Raw genomic sequence first — 25,612 nt, 5'->3', positions numbered from 1 at the left:
CACCTTTTCAACCTGTTTTCTTTACTGCCTGTCTTGCAATACTCACTCATCACAGTACATAGTATAATACCAAAGCACTGCAGGATTTGGCCCCACTATTCCTGTATTCCATTAATTTTACAATCAAGTCTTGGCTACCAAGGTGAAGTCCGAAATTCGAAAAACACTTCTGGCTTTGTATTTCTGATGTTTAGCTGCATAGAGTTACCAGGTACATGTTACCTTAAAATGGATTGTTAATGACAATATTTTACAATTAACAATAAAAAACCACACTCCAAACCCAACTCCTGTTGCAGACTATTTTAATAAAGGGATTATAAAATACAAAAGAGAGAGAGACAGGTAACCTGAGATGCAATTTTGGAATGCAAACTTTTAGTTCAAATGTGCAAGCTCGAACTTAACAAATGTTTAAAATATTTGAGTTTGTCAAATGGTGCCAAAATAAACCCTGTCTTTTCTAGAGACTATATATTTAGCTAGGCACTGGCAATGTAAATCTTTCAACCATTTCAAGTATTTGTTTAAAAGCCTCACAGAACACGTGGGCTCCCAACAAAACTGAAGAATGAAATGTTTAGAACACTGAAGCTCAACAGCTGACTTATAATCAACCTAATATGCGAACACTACTTCGATTTTTTGAACTTGTGAATACATTTTATTTACCGATGCATGAGAAGAACAAACAGAGAAAGTCCATTTCTGCAGACCTGATGCGAAATGGTAGAGTGACAAGAGTCAGTACATGTAATGCTGCGATCCCAGCAAGCGCAGTATCAGAGAAACTGCCCGTCGGTGCTTTCATGTGCCTCACAGTTTATTCTTGCATGGGAGAAAAATATTCTGCGGTATAAATTAAAAAGAAAAAAACAAAACAAACCTAACAGCCTTAATATGCAATTATTCTAAATGAAGGAAATAAAGGCACAGAGAAATCCTATCTAAATAGTTAGGAGTTCATTTGTATATATAGATTAAAGATGGTAAGAATATACATAGAGTCAGTCTTGTAAAATGTCCAGTGATTTGGAATAAATAAACAAATAAATGTGCTATGACAACATATTGACATCACTAAACTATTTTGATAGGATGACTTATTTATAAAAACAGTTTTAATATTCCCTTACATTAATGATTAACTAATGAATTTTACTTCATTGTGAATATATTTAAAGAGGAATCAAACTGACTTCAGTTACAGAACTCCACTAACAAGACTGAGTTGCCTCTGAACTTTCAAATATCAGCAGTTTTCCCAACAGTAATACAGAAGACCATGCCACCAGTTTTGGGCTGTGGGCTGAATGAAAAATAGTACTAAAAGACTAAAGGTCCACCATTCTTTTCTGTTAAAGTTGATTTGTCACAATATTGTTAATTAGTGAGGGCTTAGAGAAGGCTTACTAGGAATATAATTACAGTGCAGAAAAGCATTAATAATGCTCTTATCCCAAGCCAACATGATGCTATTTACATATTTCACCCAGGCATATACCAGAAATGGCTCCCAATGCATAACGTGCTGCAGGATCATCAAGAGAAAGACACAAAATCTCACAGGGGAAGGATGTTTCTGAGTATCTCAGTGCTCTTCAAGATAGCAGGGACCCTAATTTGGCCAGTAATTACAACCCTCACCATAAGCATCACCTTGGTGAGCCACCTTTCATCATGAACTGTTGTTCCATTGGGAGGCAGATGAATTGGTACTCCTCGTACGTAATTGGATACCATCTCATCCTTCTCTCATATATTAGGACAGAAGTGACAATTGCATTTGTCTGCTGTATAAGGGCAGGCTTCTTTTCACTTTCAGAGCTCTGCAGAGACATCAATCTGTTCTCAATGAATAAATCATACACTAAAAGCCAATTAACCCATGTTATCATTATCGCCTACTTCTACTCACCAGAGCAGAATTCCGACCCTTGTTACACTGAAGGGCAAAAGTCAGACTGGGCTCAACAGGGCCAGAAGTTCAGCCGAGGGCACTAAAGGCTGGGCCTCCATTACCAGACCTGTGTGACTTTTGCTGTTCAGTTCAGTGGGTGAAGAAGCTGAAGTGTTTTGACATTAGCCACAGAGATGCTTTTGCAAACTCCCTGGAGGAGCGCAGGAGCCTCTTCAGGGGCTGCATACTGTTAATGACAGTCACTAAGGAATTTGCCAAAGACCACACACCAGGCTGTTAGCAAGGAAGAGTGAGAACCCAACTGTTTCTGAACTGTCACCTCTCAGCACAGTAAATTTCCCAAGGTCCTTTTCAAAGAAGACAAACATTTCCAGCTGAATTTTAAAGATCAACACCTGATTTAATTATGATTCAAATACATTTATCTACATTTGTCATTTATGACAAAACACCCTAACTAAAATGCTCACTTAATTTCAGGTAGCTTTGTAGAAGACATAAGTCAGAGTAGGGAACTATTTTTTCACCTTAGGTACAATGTGTCAAAAGGAAAATTATGAAGCAACTATCACTTAAGTATTACCCGGACCCAGATCTATCTGGCATCATACCTGCCGGATGGCTTTTGCCTGGCTAATCCTACTTTTCCAAACAACAGGCTGGAGGTCAAACAGTCTGGCTGTATGAAGTCTGCTCTCATGAGATTTTTCACCTGGAGGCAGAAATACTTGGGGAAGGTGACAAGGAACTTAGCACATTCATGCATGGAGAACAAGCCCTGATTTAGTAAACTTGCATTTTCAAAGCAGCAAACATCTTCCTCATCAAAGCTGCCGAAGAGTAAGAGGGAAGATCTTCAAATTGAAAAATAAGTAGTTCAAAGCTAGATTAAAACAATGGGTAAGAATAAATGTATCATTTTTACAGTGAAGGAGAAGTTACCTCAAGTTACAGGGATCTTTGTCCCAGAACCCATGTTCAACTTCACTAAGAAACCACCTTGAAGAGGTGGTAATTTGGAGATGGCAGTATTTCATATCACCATATGGAGATGCTGATGATACTATGGTACTGTGAGTATTAAAGAGAAGTTGTGAGAAGAGATGGAAGAGGAGCTCATGGTCACCAGGGAATGCATGCTAAAACAATAGATGACATTCAGCATCCATAAATATGAAATTATGCATTCAGAAAACAGTTCTGTCTTCATATACCTTATGATGAACTCACAGCTGAATGTTACAACTGAGGAACGAGATCTAAAGTTGTTATTACTATAGAAATATTAATACCAATAAATAATCTGTCATAAAGTAAATCCAATGCTAAAAATGATTACAAATAGCATAGAGACTAAAACAGACAACATAATCATGGCAACAACCAGTCACTTTTTGTCCATATCTTGAATACCAGGCATAAATCTTGTTGTATCTCAGTGAAAACACTGCAGAGCTGGAAAAAATAGATTAGCATGACAAGGCCAAATAAAAACATGAGACGGCTCCTTTATAAGAGACTAAGGTTTCTCTCTGGAAAAGAAAAGCAGGGGGGAAATGATGCCAAATATGTCAAATCACAAGGAATATGGAAATAATATGAACAGGCAATGAATGGTTACTCACCATTTCTTTCATACAACAACTAGGTGATAGCAAATGAATACAGCTGATTCATAACTAAGAAAAGGAAATATTTCTCCACTCAATGCATCATTAACTGCATAAGACCTTGTGACAGAAACAAGTAGATACTAAAAATTTAAATGGAATCAAAAACAGGTCATGAAAAAATGCTGCTAAATACAAAGACACCATCTCTGCCTTAGAAAGCCCCTAAATAACAAATTGCTGGGAGACCAGCTGGGAGAATGGTCACCAGCGCTAGCCTGACTTTATACCCTTTCCTAGGCATCTTCTATTTGTTATGGCCAAAGGCAGTCTTTGAGCTTTGGTCTAGAACAGTACGGTAGTCCTTACATTTTTATCTTAATTCCTTCCTCACTACTTCCTTAGAGCAGAAATGGTTCAACAGCACTGACAGGTCAGGAGATCTTGTCATTCACTTAGTGCATCAAAGCTCAATGAAGACAGTAGGACAAAGAGCAGTTGAATCACCCAAAGTGCTGAGCAGCAGCACAAGGGTGATGGTGAAGGAATTGGAACTGGGGGGCATGGGGGGGAGTGGCAGTCCTCTGGTCTGGAAGCATTAAGCTTTCTTCCCGTTGAATAGGTGTGGGGGAGAGGCTCCAGACTCACTAGCTATCTTAGGGTTGACCAAAGGTCAGAAAGGAGAATTTCAGAAGCTTCTAGAAGTGACTTGGGTAAATTTGGCTTGGAGGGATGCTACTTATCTCCCTGCAAGGGGTTAAGTTTGGTCAGCTGAAACTAGGGGGAGCTTAGGTCTGCAGATGAGGAAGGTTTAACATGTAATTGCTTGAAAGAAAAAACCAGACATTAAAATGTCTCTCTCTCTACTCAAAATTAAAAATGTCTCTCTCTCTACTCAAAATTAAAATTTCATTTTCTCCAGCTGAACTGCACTATTAAAACAAGCAAGCATTAAGAGAGAAGGCCATGTAACAACATTAAACACAAAGCAAAGCAGGCAAGTGGAAACCTTAGGAGCTACATCCACCTTGCCTGAGCTGGCTGGTTCTGGGAGTATCTTAAAGCCCATCTAGCTCCTGAGATTCATTACTGAATTTGTGGTGCTTGGAGATTACAGTTGCCTTCTTGAGCAGGTTTATATGAGTGCTGACCTGACCGTTCATACAGGGAGATGGATGGGTCACAAATATAACCCAAGGTCCAACTCTCCTGTATCATTAAGGTCTAAAATGTCTGTCTACCCCAATTTTTTCTCTTCGGCCCTTAAATTTCCCCCTCCCTGTAAGATTCTATCTTTCAGCTTTTGAGTTAAATCCTAGGGCACTTTGTGAGTAAACAAAAGCAGAGGGTTGGCAGTTTGGCCTGAAACCCAACCTAGACGGTAGTCCTGCACTGTAGAGCAATCAGAAATCTATAAGAAGCAGGCAAAAAGCCTTGTAGGAAAGGGGTGAGAAAAGATGAACACTGAAAAGGAGAATTTTGAATCCATAAGGTGCTTTCTGAATATCTGAGAGCTTTTCCTCATAGAAAAGGACAAAGGAGTGACTGAAAACAATATAGGAAACTTCCTCCACTCTCTGAGATACTGTATGTCACAAGGCTTTCATGTTGCAATTTATTAAGATGCATCTGTAGTGAAACCTAACTGTAAATTTCTTTTTTAATGTACACTGAAAATACCATGTACTAGCATAAGCTATTCAACTGTTCTATAAAGCTATACATTTATCCTGCCCTTTGATGTAGCCACAGTTACTAGCTGCAATTCAATGGGCTATGAGTAAGGAGGAAAAAATATCCAGTATAGTAGCCAGAGATACTCCTTGAATGCCAAACTACTTTATCAATTAATATATTTAACATACAAATACTGGACTGTTTGCAGTCTCATAAATAAGAAGGAATTTAAATTTTGAAACTCCTTTGCAGGATTTTGAACCTGAAGCATTTAAAAAATTGATCAAGCTGTGCCTTGAAGCAGACTATACTGAGAGGACAGATTGTTCGAATAAGCATCTACATCATTTTTCACAGTACACAGTGCCACAATGCACTTGCTTAAAAACAAATACATGTTTGCAATGAAACATTTCAACAAATCACAAAACTCAGCAGCAAAGTAGTTAAACATTTATGATTTGATTTTATCTCAGCTTGGAATGTCGCTGGAGTGTCCCACTTCTAACAACTGTTTGCTAAGTTAAGGCTTTAGTGTTTACACAGTGCTGAATGAAGCAGCCTGGTCACCAGATGTGAATGCTTCCTTAGACTACAGCTTTCAATCAGATCACGGTCCTAATGGTCCCTGCTCCAACCTTCTTCCTCAGGACGTCCACCAGCCTTTCCAACCTGAGAGGGGGCAGGGAAGAGGGAGAGGAGAGAAAAAAAAAGGAAACTAATGTTAGGAATGTTCTGGCTGAAAGAGACAGTGTTTGCACTGAACCAAGCTGTCCTGGTGGTGGTCATGCTCAGAAACAAAGCACTACTGTAAAAGACAGACACTAAGGGAAAATGCAGACAACTTACAGAAAACTTTTTAACCCTACAACCCAACCCATCTGCAGTCAGTGAAATATATCAGCTCACTCTTCTTTTGTAGTATATGTAATATCTGAGGTCCCCATAAGGCATTAATACAAAACTCTGTGCAGTAATCCTGCAGGACATATACACTTTGGTGTAAGCAGGACAATCAATTTTTGCACTTTTTAAAATATGAGTGGTCCATGGTTCTTGTTAAATGTAAACTTAACCGTTGTTTCCTCTTAAAAAAATATCTTGCCTATTATCCAACAGATACTTCTATTGTTCAGTTTATAAATTTATGTCTAAAGCCCCATGGAGTTTATGTCAAAAACCTTTTCAAAATACTCAACAAGACAAGTTTCTGAGGATATGGAAGATGATATTTTGAAGGTGGCCTGGATGATTCTTGTGTCAACACAACTACAGAAAAACTAACTGTCTAAATAAGTAGGACAGAAAGATGCCTAATCCTGCCTTAGTTTTAAGGCACAGGCTATAAGCATGTTCAGAATCTCACCAGCCTAATTTCTTCTTTCCTTTTGTTAAAGTATGTAGGCAAATGCAAAGGACTAAATTTGTTCAGCATTTTCCATCTCCACGTGTTTATCTCCAGCACTCCAGTAATCAATCATTCAATCTATTTCTTCAATTTGTCTGTATTTTATGGAATCCTTCAGTGAAAGCTCTCTGACAAATAAATTATCTATATAAAAGTAGATTCTGTGTGTAGCAGAACACTTTTAGAACCACGTCTGGATTATCATACACACAACTTCCATAATAGATAAATAGACTTGCAGCTTCAAATAGCTGTATTCACTGGTACAAAGTTGAGCACTTTATCTGAAAAGACAATTTTGTTTTCTTTTTATATATATATATATATATATATGATACAACATGAGAAATGCAGATAGGAAATAAAAATAGCACAGCTTTATCAAAATTGCAAAATCCATTTTATCTCATGGATGCATTAGTAACTTCAGTGCAGGTAAACTGGTTAACATGGATTTACTGCCACAAGTCATGACTAATGCTCTTGGTACGTATTGAAACACTCTTGTTTTCCAGGAACCACCAAGCACGATGAAGCTACACCTTTCATTGTACTTACCAGGTGACTTAATTCCTGAAATGAGATTAAGCATTCACCACCCAAATGTAATCATGAGACACCAGGAAACGTATGTGGAAAGTTCAGCTACTTCTAGCTGTTCCACAGGGACTCTAAGGAAGTGAAAGCACAGGGGAAAAACTACTGCTTACATACTCCTCTCCCTTCAGTTTTCCAATAGTTGCTTTTCCTTCTTAACCAACTAATGCATTTTTCCTGGTTTTGTAACATACATTTACTGCACTTCTTCGTCTTTATGGAAGCAGCACCCAGACAGCCATAACTCAGTGCAATCAGTCCATGCAAGTATAAAGTCAGGGATTTCAAAAGTTATTCTCTCCTGAAAGTTTTCTCACAGAATCAATGTTTTCTGAGTTCTAAGGGTTTTATCTCAGTTACTGACAGGTCACAGTTTCCTCAGACTTCCCTTGCTGGGAAATTTCCCTGTTGAATTAGTTGTCAGTCTATGTGCAAGTTCAGAAAGTAATGGCAGATTAGTCTTCTCTTTTAATAGCATGTATATTCAGAAGCATGGCAACTTTCTCGGACACTTTATTGCTGTAGGTCTCACACTAGCACCCTATCTAATGTGGTTCAGAGACATAAAGCACTGGAGAAACATTTCAAAGTGTTTGGACCAACAGAAGGTTTGGGCTGCAAACTTTTTCTGGGAGACAGCATAAAAATAGTAAAATTTGAGATCATAGCTTATTTAGATCACTGTTCAGTTAAAAAGAAATACTTAAAAAGAAATACTGTGTGGCTAATACAAGGGAGGGTGGATATGACTTCAGTAATTGAGGCTCCTTTTGGGGAGACACACATCATTGCCTAGATAACTCTCCTATGATTGAGTTTGGATGTGCACCACTCTGTGACCAAGCAATGGCACTACACACCAGAGCAGAATAAGTTAGTGAAGAGCTGCCCATGTTTGAAGAGAAATATCACTGGGATGAAAGTAGCTGTCTTCTGTTTAACCTTGAAACTGTCAGGCTTCATTGAAAATAATGAGGCTTAACAATCATAGCTTCTGCTTTTCAAATGAATGATGACTGAAATCATCAAAATGAGGTATTCCTCACCAAACACACACCATGCAGGGCTTATTTGCCTTTTGTTTCAGTCATGTGTGGATTTTCAAATGTATTTATTTTCTATTAGAAGGGGAAAAAAAGCAACAGTGGATTAAGATACTGTGCCTTTCAAAGAGATTTAAAGAATAACATAAAAAAGAAACTGTAACAGCTATTTATAAGGTAACAGAGGGCAAAATTTACCCCTACACAGATACAAGACCCAATATACCACTGAAATCCCAGTTAAGCCTGCAAAATAATGCCATGGGCTGAATGAGTGGCTAATAACTCTTGATACAAACCTCAGGGGGCTTTTTGGAATGATAATCCTGGACTCCTTGTTCACCAAGAGCCCAAGTCTGCCATCCCAACTCACACTAAGCAACATTTTTCTTTGTGAGGAATAAAAGGCTGCTAAAAAGGCTGTTTGTGCCAATGAGGTGCTACCTACAAGGGGTGAGGGTGGCAGAGTCACCCCTTGTTGATAAGGCTTTGTGTCCAGCCCAGTGGGATGCTGCAGGCAGCTCCCTCTGGAGACCGAGCATTTTAATCTGTGGAAAACTGCAGTAATAATCTCATACCTCAAGATCAAAGATAACTTAAATATCGAAACAGAAGAATGGAAGGTGCTGGGAACTAGTCTCAGTGTTTGCAGAGTTTTATTCAAAATATGGAAGACTGACCTGAAGAAAGCAACTTCTGTTACTTTGTACCACTGTGATATAACTGCCACCATAATTTCACCACATTTTACTTAACTGAAAGCAGTACTGACTGTGTTTGTTTGTACTCTAAGACAAAGAATTAACAAATTTGTGTTTTTGCTTGTGAAGAGTCCTCACGGTATAAATTAAATGTGCAATAGGACACTTTCTCCTGAGATGTAAGCAAGGACACTCACTGAATTTGCATCTCACGAAGCAACCAAACAAGTAATTCAAGAAGGAGCTATATTTTAGATCAGACAGAAGAATGATATGGTGGGTGGGCCACTTTGTTGCAGTGTTGAGGGTCCAAATGTGCAAGGACAGACACTCACCTTTAGGAATGTTTATAAAAGCCTCTTAAGGGATCACTCTCCATTCTCACAGTTTTCAATTTCTTGCTTAGAAATTTTGGAAAATCACAGTAGGTGACCATTATTTTTTGTCACTCCAATACTTCTAGAAAATCTGTCCCTTAACAAATAAACTCTCTTAACAAAAGCTACTTCAGCATTCTCTATATGATTACTGTGAGTACAAAGTAACAAATAAAATACAGGAAAGAAACCATGGATTCAGATGCATAGATACAATTTTGGTGTTATTTACACTGATTTGCACATATCCAAAGTAAAAAAGTCCTGTGCCTTTCAGGATAGATGGAATTTGCATCCATGAAAAGCACAAAGATGAGGGCTAGAAATAATCTTTATCTACACTAACTACTTCTGTAATGCTCATCTTAGTGCTTCTATGAAATGGAAAAATAAAATAGAACAAAACCCAGAAATTAAGAAAGGGACATCTGGTCCATCATTGTTTTTAAGTTAGCAAGAGACACAATGCTGTGAAGAGTCTTGAATTTCTGTGGCTTAATGTTTCCTCTATACGAATTTAGAATTAAGCAGTTGAATCTGTGTTCTAATACAGAAATAAAAGGGGCTTGCTGCTATGACATTACTGATTTAATCATGTACTTTTAAATGTGTTGCTAAGCTTTAAGAAGATCTTCATCCTACCTAAATGGGAACATTGGTAGATGTGTCTTCCCCAAGACAAATTCTCAACCATTTTCAACTCCTCCTCTAGTTATTTCAAATTATGTTCCCTTATCACCTATGCACACAGCTGACAATGTCTGCATGGAGCATATGTTGTTGTATGGAGTGTTCTTACAAAGCTCCTGAATTGCTTGACAATGTGCTCTGATATTAAGCAAAGCCTTACAAAACTTTATTCCAGTGAGTAAAAACAATTTTGGTTTTAGAATCAGTTCTCATAAACCAGACTTAAAATCCTAAATGATAGAGAAGTTTGTTCCAGGAGCTCAGAAACTGAACATATAAGTGCAGATGTTACCTACTGATCTCTACTGCTGACTCTTATGCACATTTTTGGCTTGCTCTCCTCTTCCACATATTCTACTGAAGAAGTCTAGCTCTAAACTGTTGTTTGGGATCAGTAAAAACTCTGCAACTGTGTAAATCCACACAGATTGGTACATCCTTCCACACTGCTCCATCTCTGGCCAAAGAAACTCAGCCCAAAGGACAGCAGCGGCTGTTATCCACAAGTTTTGAATATGACAGAGTTATACAGTCACAGAGTGATCTTCCACATAATCATGCCCCAGAAACAGACAAAATGGATACCCAGCTGACAGAAAAGGGCATCCTTCAAGTAGCCTGTGTCCTATCTGCAAAGCAATACATAGACTAGCTGAAAACAATAGTTTCTACCTGCAAATGGATGAGTTAAGCGACAAAAACAAAACCATCCTGGATTTCGAAATGCTACATAAAGGCTTATAAACCTAAACTATAACCCTTGGTTATCTTTCCAGTAGATAAGATTAGGCTCAGGCTACCAAGATGGCCTTACTTGCATGATTTCTGGCTTTTTGCAGAATGTATTTTGCTAAAAAAATTTCCTTTAGAAACCAAGCATTTGAAAATATATTAGGTAAATAAAATGCATTGCACAAAAGCATTACAAGCAATTTAGCAATAGAGCTCAGTGAACGATTGTTTCATGAGTGGTCATACAAACAAATTCACTTAATTTCATCCTAGAATAAAAAAAATCTTTTCCCTTCCCTTCCCTTCCCTTCCCTTCCCTTCCCTTCCCTTCCCTTCCCTTCCCTTCCCTTCCCTTCCCTTCCCTTCCCTTCCCTTCCCTTCCCTTCCCTTCCCTTCCCTTCCCTTCCCTTCCCTTCCCTTCCCTTCCCTTCCCTTCCCTTCCCTTCCCTTCCCTTCCCTTCCCTTCCCTTCCCTTCCCTTCCCTTCCCTTCCCTTCCCTTCCCTTCCCTTCCCTTCCCTTCCCTTCCCTTCCCTTCCCTTCCCTTCCCTTCCCTTCCCTTCCCTTCCCTTCCCTTCCCTTCCCTCCCCTCCCCTCCCCTCCCCTCCCCTCCCCTCCCCTCCCCTCCCCTCCCCTCCCCTCCCCTCCCCTCCCCTTCCCCTTCCCCTTCCCCTTCCCCTTCCCCTTCCCCTTCCCCTTCCCCTTCCCCTTCCCCTTCCCCTTCCCCTTCCCCTTCCCCTTCCCCTTCCCCTTCCCCAACCTTCCCAAACCTTCCCTTCTTTCCATTTTCCACTTGGATAAACTTCATAAAATCTTAAATGGAGGACTTGTTTTCAGGTGTTTTCTGTCAATTCAAGGAAACAAATCACATAGAGAAGAGAGGTCCTGGTCTTGCTCAGAAACCAGTCATTTGGATAAGATCATTGACTCAAGAGGCTGGAGGAAACTGGTTCAGCTCTATTTTCCGCATGAGGGAACCGGACCCCAGCTGCTTCCCTCGGAAGGGAGTAGCACTGTGCTAATGCTGGGTGCTGGGGTGTCTCGTTCTCAGTTTCAAAATTTGAGGTTGCTGCGACTGAACAAAACACTTAAGTGTTTACTGGATGGAAGCCTGGAATTAAGGGTATGACCTTGTAGTGTATGACCTATCTACCATGCTACACAGGCATTGCCCTCCTACCTCTGGGTGGTTCAGTGAATTTTGAATTATTCCTATTCCTCAATTCAGGTACTATTTTTGTCACCTCAAAAGCCTACCTTTTGAACTATAATTTTTTATCAACTCACTAAAAAATGTTGTCCATTGCATTTAATGGTGATGTACCAGTATGTAACAATTCCTTCATAAATGGTCATAGTGATAAAGAATACATGTGGTACTGATGCACCAGGCTGCCTCTCTCTTCTTAACAAAGTTCCCTTCGCATCCTTTGGATCAGAGACTGGGTGTCTTTCTAAATGACACGCTGGAGTTCAGTGATGGTTTTTAACCTGATGCAGGCATTGATGAATAAAATTTGGTGCCCTCTGTCTGTCAGGTGTCTGGACTGACTGGTATTAATCATCCTGTCTAGTCTTAAAACACAAGTCTTAGAGACTGACACAGGGTTGAACTGACTCACTACAGGCACTGCCACCAATTCCCACCTGCACGACACTGTTTGTAATGTCACTCCAAAAAGTATCTTCCATTAAACTTGCAGGCCTTAGTTTGGCAGGGCAAACCATTCTGTTTCTGAAAAGCACTGTCATCAAACAAACATTCCTACCAAATCCCTTTCAGCGTCTTCTCAACCCAAAAGAGTAATTCTGTATATGATTAAACTTAGAAGCAAATACAGCCAGTTGGGCTTCTGACAGCAGCGATATTTCAAAATAAACCTGGCTTACACAGGCCTTGGCTAAAATATTAAGCTTTTATCTGTGGTCCACAATAACTAATCTTGTCAAACTGTTTGTTCTCTACCTTCTGTTTGGAAGATTATGAGCTAGCTCACCAATACTATTCACCTTGTGCCATCACTAACAGTAGGAAAAGTGAGCAGTAAACACAGTTGGTCTATTTTGACAGCATTTCACCCTACTTTGCATTGATGTAGGTTGTTACACAGGATAATGCAAAATCAGGACTTTGCTTCTGTGCTGGATTTAATGCCACCTTGCGAAAGGTATCACTCCTTTGCTTTCAAATACTTTCTCAGGACAGCATGTGCTGATTGCCAAAAATAAATGATCTTGTGAGAAAGAAAAATAAACCCTGAAACTACACTGTATTTCAGTACATTGAAATCTACAACATGCTTATCACACAAACCAGGCTCCTACTATTGGATGGACCATTCACATCTGAGCATGTGGCTGATATTAAAGTTAAAAAATTAACAATAGCTGAAAGAGAGGATATATTGGCATATTTAAAGCCAAATGATATTCATCAGATTATTTAATCAGATCACAGAATTTCCCCTAACTACTTCAGCTTGAATCCAACAGTTTATATGGCAATTTTATGCGACATTTACTACTTGTAGTTGTGCTAGAAAAACCTTTTCTATGCATCCTTGCATAAGCTTGAATTACTTTTAGCACTGATAAGTACTGTTTCCACACACTTGGTATCCCAGCTGGTCTCTTTTTTAGGAGAAATCTTGACACTGAAGCCTACTCCTTACAGTGGACTCCTTACATTTCCATGAAGTTTGTGCTGATATGAATAGGCAAGGGTTTCTTGGATTTTCTTGCCAAATACTTCCTGGAAGTCGGTGTCATCTGCTTAGGAAAAACTAGCAGTTTTACCTTATGCTAATATATCTTCCCCACAGAAAGTATTCTGCCATAGCATTTATTCATTTGAAGAGGGAAAAATATTAATTCCTAACAACTCCCTAAGAACATTAGTCCTGCCCTTTGGCAATGATTTTTGGTATCATTAGAGTGCCATGAATCACAGGCAAGCTTATTTTGGCTCTGAACTATATCTCACCTCCTTCTTGAGAGCAATACAATCTCAGAAAAGCAAATACTCTTTGCTTTGAGTGCTCAGAAAACGGAGTGATGGTCAAACTTTTAAGCAAAGCTTTTAAAAGGCAGACATCAGGTCTATTTTGTATTATGTGTATTATGTGGCAAAAGAGCATACAGAGAAGTGAAATGATTGGTGAAGCTCAATCAACCAAGAACACCAAAAAGTCCCACACATTTAATTTTATGTATAGGTAGTCTTGATCTGACCTGGGTTCCTCATGTGCACCAACATAATAATAATAAAATAGTATTCTGCTGAATCAGAGCCTAAAATTGCTGGATAGAGAGCCCTTCTCTCTCAGCTTCTCAATCTGTGTTCTGAACCATGTCAACTGGCAACAGCTCACCAGTTTTCTTATTCTATATCCAACTGAGGTGTATTTCAGGAGATGAAGAAAGGACCTACTTTATATAGGATTTTGGTTTGTTCTAAATCCATCTTCAGGAATATTTAAAAGCAATGTTAAAATTTGATTATCAAAAACAAACAGCATTTCAATATGTTTAAAACAACAGGATTCAGGATGAGCAGATTAATATACATTTACAGATCTGCAGAGGATGGGGTTATTAAGAGACTAAACTTTAGAAATACTACTCTGAAACCATCACATTACACCTTTCTGTGTGTTTCAAACAAGCCTTCCTATTAAGGCCAAGTCTGAACCTCTCAGCTGCCTATTCTAAGGCAGTCCCACCTCTTTTGGATATGTTCTGGTCAAGTCCGGTTTACAGTGGGTTTGTACAATTGCAAATACTGATGTACTGCGGTGCTGGTTTTGGCTGGGGTAAAGCTCATTTTCTTCACAGTGGCTGGTAAGGGGCTGTGTTTTGGATTTGTGCTGAACACAGGGTTGACAACATAGAGATGTTTTTGTTATTGCTGAGCAGGGCTTACACAGAGCCAAGGCCTTTTCTGCTTTTCATACTGCCACGCTGGCAAGGAGGCTGGGGGTGCATGGGAAGCTGGGAGGAGACACAGCTGGGACAGGTGACCCAAACTGAGCAAAGGGATATTCCATACCATATGACATTATGCTCAGTATATAAAGTGGGGGGAAGAAGGAGGAAGGGGGTGGTATTCGCAGTGATGTTGTTTGTCTTCCCAAGTAACTGATTTGTGTGATGGGGCCCTGCTCTTCTGGACATGGCTGAACACCTGCCTGCAGGTGAATGAATTCCTTGTTTTGTTTTGCTTGCATGTGCAGATTTTGCTTTTCCATATTAACCTGTCTTTATCTGAACCCATGAGTATTCTATCTTTTACCCTTCCAATTGCACTGGTGGGGAAGTGAGCAAGTGGCTGCGTGGGGCTTGGCTGCTGGCTGGGTTAAATTACTACAACTACTCAGGCTATTTCCCAAGTACATCCCATCAAAGCACAGCTTTGGCAGACTCCATATCATAAACAAAAAAGACAACGTGAGATTTTTTCTTGATTCCACATATATTTTACAAACTTGAGGCAGACTTGCTAGCTCTGGGCAGCTCTCAATTAGGTTCCACCTTCCTGAGGTGGTTCCACCTCATGACCAAAAGCAATCTGGAGCTTGTGGAGAGAAAATCCCTTCCTATAAACCATTATCAAATCCCTACACTTCACACTGAAAATAATAGACTTTACATAGGTTTGATGTATTTTATCATCAATGTTATATTGCCCAAGCTGGAACGACTTCCATATCACTGAGAGGACAAGTAACAATGGAAACGGGTTTGGATGTAAAAGCAAAGCATTTAATTAAGTTCCTACTTGTGGTAAGTCCTTCATAATGGACTCTGATTGATAGCTGAATTCCCCACCACTCCGGTGGTTTGAGGGCAACTCACACTTGCGTCATACTTCTGAAAAGTATTGCTAGAAAAAATAAGAGCAGTCTTCCCTCAAAAACTAACAAAAATCCATGGACAAAATATCCTCTCCTCCTCTTAGTGTTTGCAATATACTACAGATAGATGTCATCAGCATGAAGCTTGTCTATTATGGTGATGGTGCAACAGGCCCTTATGCAGTGATAAAACCAGAAAAGATGCCTAACTGCACATTTACACACAAAAAAAGGGTTTCTAAAATATCAGTTGAGACTTAACATCACAGACCAAATTGTCTTCTACACATTCATGGTGCTCCTTAAAACACTTAATGGGCTTTTTAATGTATTATCAGCCATTTAAGGCCATTAGGGTAAAAAAAGCCTTTCCACTTCTAAGCTTCAGTAACCTCTCTCCAGTAGCTGCTGGACAGACTGCCTCCAATCGTCTTCTGCACCATTCTAGCAACACAATTCACATGAGATTTTTTTTCACTGGCCTTCTGGACCTATTTTGCTCCATGATGCTGCCATCCAACTGGAAATGAGCTTCTCCTGCTCCTGGGAGGTGAGTGAATTCCCAACCAAGACTGACTCAGGAGAGAAGTGGACCTTCAAATAACTTTGAGGACAGCTTTAATTCTTCTGAACTGGTGAGCTTGCATACTCAGGCCTTGGTGGCAATTCTGCCAGGTGGTGACATGAATTAGACTGATTTTAGGAGAAAAACCTTTTAATTTCTGTTGATGAAAACATAAAAACGTGGCTTTACATAAAGACTCAAAAAATTCTTCAAAAGCATAGAGTAAAATCTCTATGTGAAAGTGTAAGAGTAAAAAGTGAAATGTCTTTTGAGTCCATGACTTAGATATGCCTTTTATCTGATGTGCATCTGTTACATCCCTCAAGTAATTTATGATTATTTTATCAAAGACTGAGGTGATAGAAATGGATATATTATGAGCCACAGAATAAAGTGCTAAATAAAACAATTTTGTTATACACATCTCCAATACCTGCAGCGTCTTTCATTCAAAGGCTGGATTCTGATACCTTCTATGGGCAAGAATTCCATGATCTGAAGCTGAAATGATAAAATTTGGTCACAAAGATTTATGCCTCCCTACAGCTTAGTGTTTAGATCTATATCCTTATACCCACGTGACAGCAACTTGCCGATAAAACAGCAGTGGCAACGATGAGGTTAAAGCTGTTGTTAGCTGTCATAAAGAGAGTTGATGCTGCACTTCTACAAAATCTTCTTAAAAAATTAACTTTATAGAAAAATCTATTAATTAATGACTCAGTGTTAGATTAGAAACATGAACTGCAATTTTTTCCTCAGATAACTAGCCCCTGCTTTAGCAAAGGTATACTTAATTTTAAGCACTGGAAAAATTTGAATGATTTCAAGTTTGCTTAAAATTAAATACCTGACTGGCCTAGTCAGTTATTTCTATTTGTTGTTGTAAAGAACTGACCCAGCAATTCTCTGAAATGTTATACGTAATTCAGAAGCTTCAGAAAGTCTGGGCTTTCTTTTTGAGCTTCTGCACATACTTTTACAGTATTCAATCTTTTGCATATGTTAAGAAACAGTATGAGTATTAACAGAAAGAACCGCAAATTTATTTTTATTCCTTCAGCCAAGCCACAAATAAATGACTCTTGCAAACAAACCAAATACTATTTAGTAACGGCAATGTAAATGCCATGGACTTATTTTATTTGGATATAAAATATTAAAGTAAATGAGTATTTGCTGTGACACTCGTTTTATCGTCTTGGAAAAAGAAAGCAAGTCTGAGAAAAAGTTTTCCTGCTGTTCTTCAAGGAGCACTCAATCTGCTGTTCAAAGTTATTTAATAATTTGTCATAGAATGGTTAACTATAAGCTTACAAATACTGTGTCAGTATGCTTCTTCCTATTAGGCAAACAACTTCAAAATCTAATTTGTTTGTGTTATTGGTCTTACTAAATATTAGTCTTTGCAAGTCTGGTTTACACCATTGAAGTTAACTATGCCAACATTCTGATTTTGTTCTGAAGTATTCCACAACAAGCTGATATTATACAATACAAGGCCAAGAGCTAGCTGATCCAGTTTACTGAGTATACTTAGTGTATTTTGCTACTGATAAATCAATAAAACCATGTTGTAATCTACAAACTTCCACCTCTGTGAAGCGGCTATAAGTAAACTGTAAATGAACACACAGGTCAAAAACTGGATGCTGGGATTATGTTGACTCTGAAAACATTTGACTTTCATAGAATACATTTTAGTGTTTGAGAGAATAAAGTTTCAGCACTGCTTTTATTTTCATGAAAGGCTGAGATAATAAATATTCAAATGACAATAAATATTTGTGTTTATGTTGTAACTACCCACATTTTAAGAAAACAATATCTGCACTGCAACCCCCAATTTACAGAGGTTAAGTAAAAGTAAACCATAGCTACAAAAAGAAAATAAATACTCGACTTAGACTGTATGTGCAGTTTTGCATTCTTCATCCATGGGAAACTCCCTGCAGCCAATGGATATCTTGGCTGTGCAAGGAATGCACAAAAGGCATACTTGACATTCCCTTTAGTTGGGATTTCTTGTCTTAATTCTGTTAAGTGCACCACTGAACATAATCCTGGCATTGATCATAAACTGTTGGATACTACAGGTCTCATTATAATTTATGACACCCAAAATATCCATGAGAAGGATATGCCATAATCTCCTCTGGCAATATCCCACATTATAACTGTATGAGACTTTCGGTAGTGATACTGCAACCTGCGTTATTAAGGGCCATCTTCAAATGAAAAGATGTCAAAAGATATTGTGAATTATTCATACTACAAAGGGGCTCAGCTGCAGCAATTCTGAACATCACCAAGGTCATCTTTCGGGGCTCTGGTGTAGTGAACAGGATCTGCAGCTCCACATGTGCTCTGGACTGACACACTCCTCCTCCAGACTGCACAGAGAGCACTATAGCACAATAGGATGGGATTTGCAACAAGTAGTTTAAGGAGAGAGGTGCTCTAAACTAGTCAAATAGGGCTGTTTTCCTTCTTTCTTTTTTTCTTTTCTTTTTTTTTTTTTTAATCTCATTCCATTGTTTTAAGTATCCTGTTTTAAGCTGTCCAAAGGTTCTCAAGATGCCTTCTCTAAAATTAACGCGAGGCCACTAGTGTTTTTTAAGGTGAAAAGATAATAGCAGTGCTTCCAGTCCTCCTTTTCAAAACAACTATAAAAAATAATACTATCAGATATGGTATTCAGCCAAGCTAAGGAAAACTTGGTTTTAACCCACATCTGCCACTTCTCAGGAGAGCAGTACACTCCAAGGCTGAAGAGACTTTTGTACTTTTCTTTCTAATGCCATGAATTTCTACAAAAAACCCATATGAAATGCTATTAGACCTGACGATGTGATTGTACGGGTGGTGATCAAGGATGCCCACTTGGAAAATGGGAGATGGATGTTCTGATACTAGCTCTGTATTTATATTCAAGAGGCACTGGATAAAACTGAGAAAAAGCCCTAAAGCTAAGTCTTGCTTCTCAGAGGTGAGTAGCCTACTTGCTCCTCTCTGATCTGAGACACTGGCACTATTTTCTGCTGTGTGGCACTACTTCAAGGCAAGGAATGGAGGGGATCCAGATCAAACTTGTGTGGCTGTAACACCCCTCTGACGTACAGGAGATCTGAACCAGGATCTCCACAGACGGAGAAGGAAATTAAGATCACAGCCTGGAGGAGAATCCCTGCTCTCAAAAAACTTAGAAAAGTAGGGCTGGGGCAGGGGCACATGCCAAGCCAGCTTTTGAAAGAAATATCTGAGTTCACACTGCTCTGTATGAATCTCAGTGAAACCAATGTGCATTACTCTGACTCGGCACGTGCTTCTCCATTTGGTTCTTCAAGGAAACCAGGCAGAAAATACAAAAAAGACAGTTGCTTTATAACTTTTTCAGTTGGAAGTTTTCTGCTTATGCTGATGCAAGTCCTGTCTCCTTTGGGTTGGGAAGTTATCAGTATTAGTGGTACTGAGTTATTAGGCATTCTCTCCATCACAGCCTGCAAATTTGACCTGGACTGTAACATGAAGTATGCAATTCAAGAAGTGGAAGTGAAGTGTCATTCAATAAAAGTAATATAATTCAATGCAGAAAATACATTTCCTTACAGCTTTCCAAAAGTTATATATTTCCTTTTGTACTGCATGAATAATATGTTAGCCTTACCAAGGGAAACAATATCTGCCTAGTGATACAGAAATGCAGTATAACTTCAACAGTCCAGAGAATATGCCAATGATGACTGAATTTGTTCAGCTCACCTTAGATTCAAATACTAGTTCAATATTTTACTTCCTTCAGACCCAGAAAATTGATTTCTGTCTATATGTTGAATTTCTCTAAGGCCGAACATAACCTTACTGGCTTATACAATTCTTTTATTACAACAAACAGGTATCTCTACAAGACTAATTCATCACTTCACCATGCGTATTAGTGCAGTCTGAGGGGAACTTTTCTGAGAGGAATCACTAGCATTAGTGCAGAATTCTAAGTATTTAAATGAATTCTGACCCTACTACATATTGCTTTCAGTTAGATCACATATGACTTTTTTCACACATTTCAGTCAGTCTTAATTCGTCACGGACTAAAGCAGACTACTTCCAGCCTATTGCCTCTAAATCCAGTACATTCACAGTGTCTGTTACTGCTACTCTAATTAATGGTAACATTTTCATATATGATATGAAGCAATTGTTACTAAATTTTGTATTTTGGACTTTCCCATGTTCCTATTCATGTCTTGCATGCCAAATAAATTTGCATCAGCTCTGCAGAATTCTTCAGGGTATGTGGTAGTTTTGCGTGTCTGGGAATCTTCCATCTGGCTAGTGTGGGTTTCCTAAACACCATAAAACCCTGCCTGTGGAGACTGTGTATCTCTTATGGGCCCCATGGAGCTTATAATCTGCTTTTAATCATTGTATGAGACAGCCAACACATCAGTCCTCATAAGGCAGTTTTTTCCATGTTGAATCTCCTTTAATGAGTTTTGATCCAATTCTGAAAGTCCAGAACCATTGCTAATTTGCATAGTATCTTAGACTGCTACAAAAGTTGTCTTCCTTGGCTCCCCATTTCCTTCCATACGAACTCTGATAACCATTGACTTCTGTGGATTGCTGTAGCAAGTAACAGATTCTTAGCACCTTGCCATCACTTGTCTTTTGAATGTACCCACTAGCATCTGTTTCTCAGTAAACTACAGGCCATATCCTTAACGTGGACAAATGAATGCAACGTAGTGTGACAGAGCAAAGTCAGTGTGCTGCAACCAAGAAACTAGCTCTATATCTACATTCTTCAGCAAGACACCAGAACTTACTTTACATTTCAGAAGGCCAGCACCAATTAAATTATTCCCCATATGATATTAAAAGATAACCAACTATTCAAACCCAGCAGAATTTCACAGAAGCAAGCAGGACAGTGGTTTTCACTAAAATCAAAATCACTTTTGACATGTGCCAAATTATTTACTGACATAAATTAGTAAAATTATTAATTTCTATCATGTTGTACTCCTAGAATTCAGTATTTAATGTTTTGATCTGACATTTACTGGAATACAGTTCTGTAAGTAAAAAAATAGGAAAGTCTCAACATCTAAATATAAAATCTTAATAAAGTAAGAAATCAAATAGTATTTATTGTTTTGAAAGGAGAAAATAAAAGAAAGCTCTCTCAAATTTAAACGGAGTTCTCTTAACATTTGGTGGTTCCTTCAAAACAAACAGCTTTAAGTCTCAGTGAATGTACAACTTGTTTCTTTTGTGCAGTGCTTCTGCCTGCAATTTCTAATTAACTAGCCCCATTCTTTTCTACAACAAGAGACTGAACGCAAACAAGCTACAATGTATACGTCAACTAAATATATGTAGGTATGATTTTAAAAGGGAGATAACTAGTTAACAACATTTGCATGTTGCAAAAAGGCTCAGTTAGTATAATTCAGAAATCTTGCTTTTAGCCTTTTCCCTGCATAGCTGTCCTGTTCTGAATACAATCTGAACACTAAAGATATCATGTTTGCAGTTAAAAATCTCCAGAGACTTTAGACCCACACATAAAGATACTTATTTCACTCTTTTCTGAGACACTGACCTGTATCCTCATTTAAAAATGAACACCACATCTTTATGTTATTAAATCTTTATTTTGATCTATTAGTATTCACCAAAGTGCCATTTTATACAACCCCTCACTGAATAGGCAAGGCTGGAGGTAACCATCTGCAGCTTTAGAGTCTGCGTTTGAATTGATGAAAAGAGCTTTGTGTTTTCATTGCCAAGTTTGATTCTTCCAGTCATTAGACATTCCCCTCAGATCGCATCAATGAAGCGGACTCTCTTACACCCATGTGTTAAATTCTCTTCCCCTCATGGTTTCCTTTACCAGCTATACTCCAGAAAGACTACTGGGTCTTAGCCACATTCTTCTCACAGCTGTGTTAAAAAAAAGCATCAGAGCTTCTTCCCAAAATCCATATGTGTATCTGGTCAGTCCCCTGTCGAAGGGTCATCTCACATTGTGGTGTGATTATTCAAATATTCATTCTTGTTCTTGAACTGCACTGCTCAGATCATTCTGGGAAAGATTAGACCCTCCAGCCAGCACTGAGGAACGTCCTGGATGTTGATGTGAAACATACACAGCTCCCGTACTTGGAAAGCAGATTAGTTTGACTTGCAGAAGAGGGGGACATTAGCTACTTAATAAATGCTTGCTTCTTATTTCTTTCAATTTTTTTTGCATTCTTTTCAACTGTGTCAACTGCTTATAAGAGCTGTTTGCTTCTGTTTTGTCATCGATCAACTTAATTGTCAGCATCAGCTAAGAAACTAAGTGAACAACAACAAAAGCAGAGAAAGCATGTTCAGAAATGCTAGAGGGAAATTCAGGACTAAAAAAAAGAAAAAAAGAAGGGTGTATTCTAGTCACAATAAAATTTAGATGGCCAAAAAATCAAAGCGTAAGGAGTAAAGCAAATGTTATTAAATCTAGAATTGCATTTATGACAGATAATAATTTCCTTTGATAAAACTGTTTATTCAGTAGACCACTTAGTTTTCCTTTATCCAAATCTGTAACTTTCCTGACTTCCCCTTTAGAAAAAAAAAAAATCAAAAGATATCTTTAATAACAGTTAAGGACAAGTGAAGCAATAACTTCTAGTTTACATCACTTTCATATTTGCTTTATTCAGAATCAGAGCTACCTTGACAAAATACACAAGCAGCATGCCTCTCACCATTTATGCTTATTTTCATACCTGTATATTTTAGCACTGCACTGTTACTTTGTGGATTTTGTTTATTTTTAGAGGATTACACAGAAATTCTACCCACTCACCCTCCTCTGCCATCTTACACAGCTATACGAATGTGTGCGTGCATCTGTGCTCACACGCAGAGCTGTGCTTTACTGAGCCAGAATCATTAAATTATGACAAAAAAATAGAAGCCCTCAATAGACAAATTGCATTAAAATTCACTCCAGTAACAAAGCTGTTGCAGAAAAATAGAACGTTTCCTGGAAAAACCACATCAAAAGTGGCCTCAACCTTTACTGATAATTGGCTAATATTGATTTGGTATTACATTATAACCTTCTCTGATCTCACTGACATCAGCAGCCACTCCACAATCCCAGAGGTTCCAGCCGGAAGGACAGTTTTAAAACGCCTTGCTTCCTCTGCTGGCAGAGGTATTAATTAATTCACAGGCTCTCCCAGCCACCTTCCCCAGGTCAGCCCCATTTCCCTGCTGGGGCTGCACCAGCTGGCTCCTGGCTTCTCAGGCAGGACAAACTTGCACTATACCAACACTCCTGGAGAATTCTGTGCTTCTGTCCTAATTCTTTGTTTGTAACCATGAATTAGAAACATTAATTAAATATAGAAAATTATAGTAATAGTCATTCTACAGAGTATTGGTTAAAAATATCATGCAGATCATCATAATTTTCTATTGAATAAATATGTATTGTGTTATGTGTGCACTTATTTACATAGACCGTAGTTAAGATATGTACTTGCTTTATAAACTAAATAGCGCTCTTTTAAGTCTAATGTGTATCTTGATAATGTTTCAAAATCAAAATAGATTCAAACAAATGCAGCTAAATCTGTGTGGTCACTTTCTGAGCATCAACATTTTCTGTCTCACACCATCACCCCTGTTAGGACAGTGAATCATCTTCACAGCAAGAGTGCACAGTCTCAATTTATATCTCACACTGCTGTGAGCCAATGTGAGATGTTCACCCTACTTCAGTATAAAAAGATTTTTACTATGTCCAAGTTCACTATAAGCAGATTCCAATATATCCCCCTTCTGGTTCACAGCTGCTGTTCCACGTGGGACAGGATCCAGAAATTTTTTAGATGCCTTTTGTCCTGACAGAAAACACAGGACCACTATTCTGACTTGGATCTCACATTTAGAAAGCAACAATTGTCAGGGGATACACAAATGGCTGACATGAAGGCAACGCCATGGAGAAATTACATCTCTGTTTCAAGCTCTACATATCATGCTGAATGCAAATGGTGAATTTTTTAAGAACATTAAAAAAATATTTTACTGTTGCCAGAGAACAGATTAGCAAAGGTATAGTGAACAGCAGTGAATTACATTGTATGAAGATACAAAGTACATTTTTTTCAGCATTATTTTAATTATTCCAATTACATGCTTCCTTAATGAAGGTCATAATTATTTTCCTCTCCTGATTTTTAACTGTTGCTATTTTACTGAATAATATTGAGAAACTAGTTTATATAACTGATAAAACTACTTCCCTCATATGTCAGAATTCAATTTTAGTTGCACATTTAAAAGAAGTCAAGAAAACAGATATTTCAGAACTCTCTTTAGACTATGAATTGTAGTGTCACATTTTAAACTACATTAAACATCCTTGTAAGGCAGTGCTAATAATTAATACTGCTGTAATTAATACCAATTCTACCCATTGACAGGTTTATAAATTGTCAGTTCCTTTTTGAAATGTAGAACATCCTACATTTCTGAAATAAAATGCTAAGCTAACAAATGAGTTCCTGCCTAATTGCCAAACAGTGATTTGTATGAAGCAGTTTTGGTTACAAAGAAATTGGGAATTCTCAGCCCGGTTTCCCTGCTGATGAGTACGAACTGTCTGTGTAGCTCTCCCAGAGGTGTCAGAGGAATCTCTATAGTGTCACACAAGGGTTCTTAGCTCAAAGTAAACACACTTTCCACAAACTCAGCTGCTTAATCTGTTTGCAGGTTGAATTATAAGATGGGGGTGGATGACTCTGGGTGCTGGGAAGACGCACAGAGCATTTCCACAGTTTCTTGGCAAAAAGGGCATGCTATTGTCATCAAAAGACTTCAACCAATTGTTTAATTTTGCTATAGGCTCAGTTGTCTGATCTTAGCAATGATGAAAACTAACCCGACCAAAATTTTCCCAAGTAGTTTAGCATGTTAAATTACATAAATACTTTTCACTATAGAAGTGCATCACCACTACTTTAATTCAGTTTGTGGCTGCACTTCTACTCTAGCCACCCTGGGTACACAGGATTAAACAAGACTGTTTCACTGTTTCACTAAAAAAAAAAAAAAAAAAGGTAATGAAAACCCAACCTCCATCTAAATATCTGAAGCTAGTAAATGTTTATAAATAAAATTACATGTAACAACTTAAAACAAGGTACAGAAAGGTTCAATCAATATTCTCTTTACCATGCTTTAAATTATTTTTCATAGGTTTATTTTTATCAAGCTCACACCTGTTGAAGTCTCAAATATATCTAAGTGCTCAGAATAAAGACCTGAATGATTATTAAACTGCCACTGGAAGTTTTAAAGAGGTGATTGAAAATATACATTTTCACATGAAACTATCTTAACTATATTTTATGCAGTTACAAATATATGAAAAATAT

General features: G+C 38.2%; 1 protein-coding gene across 4 annotated transcripts in view; it reads right to left on the bottom strand.

Moving 5' to 3' along the window:
• Positions 1 to 288: 288 nt before the first annotated feature.
• Positions 289 to 25,612, bottom strand: part of MIPOL1 (mirror-image polydactyly 1) — a 188,782-nt gene continuing 163,458 nt past the window's right edge. For all 4 annotated transcript variants that reach the window (XM_064658645.1, XM_064658644.1, XM_064658643.1 and 1 more), the window contains one exon: positions 289 to 5,880. In XM_064658645.1, the coding sequence (XP_064514715.1) occupies positions 5,814 to 5,880 (67 nt within the window). In that variant the 3' untranslated portion in view covers positions 289 to 5,813. The remainder of the gene's footprint in view (positions 5,881 to 25,612) is intronic.

This window comes from Pseudopipra pipra, chromosome 6, assembly GCF_036250125.1.
Source record: "Pseudopipra pipra isolate bDixPip1 chromosome 6, bDixPip1.hap1, whole genome shotgun sequence".
Lineage (NCBI taxonomy): Eukaryota > Metazoa > Chordata > Aves > Passeriformes > Pipridae > Pseudopipra > Pseudopipra pipra.
The sequence above is the reverse complement of the archived record's forward strand: the minus strand, read 5'-3'. Positions and strand labels throughout refer to the sequence as shown.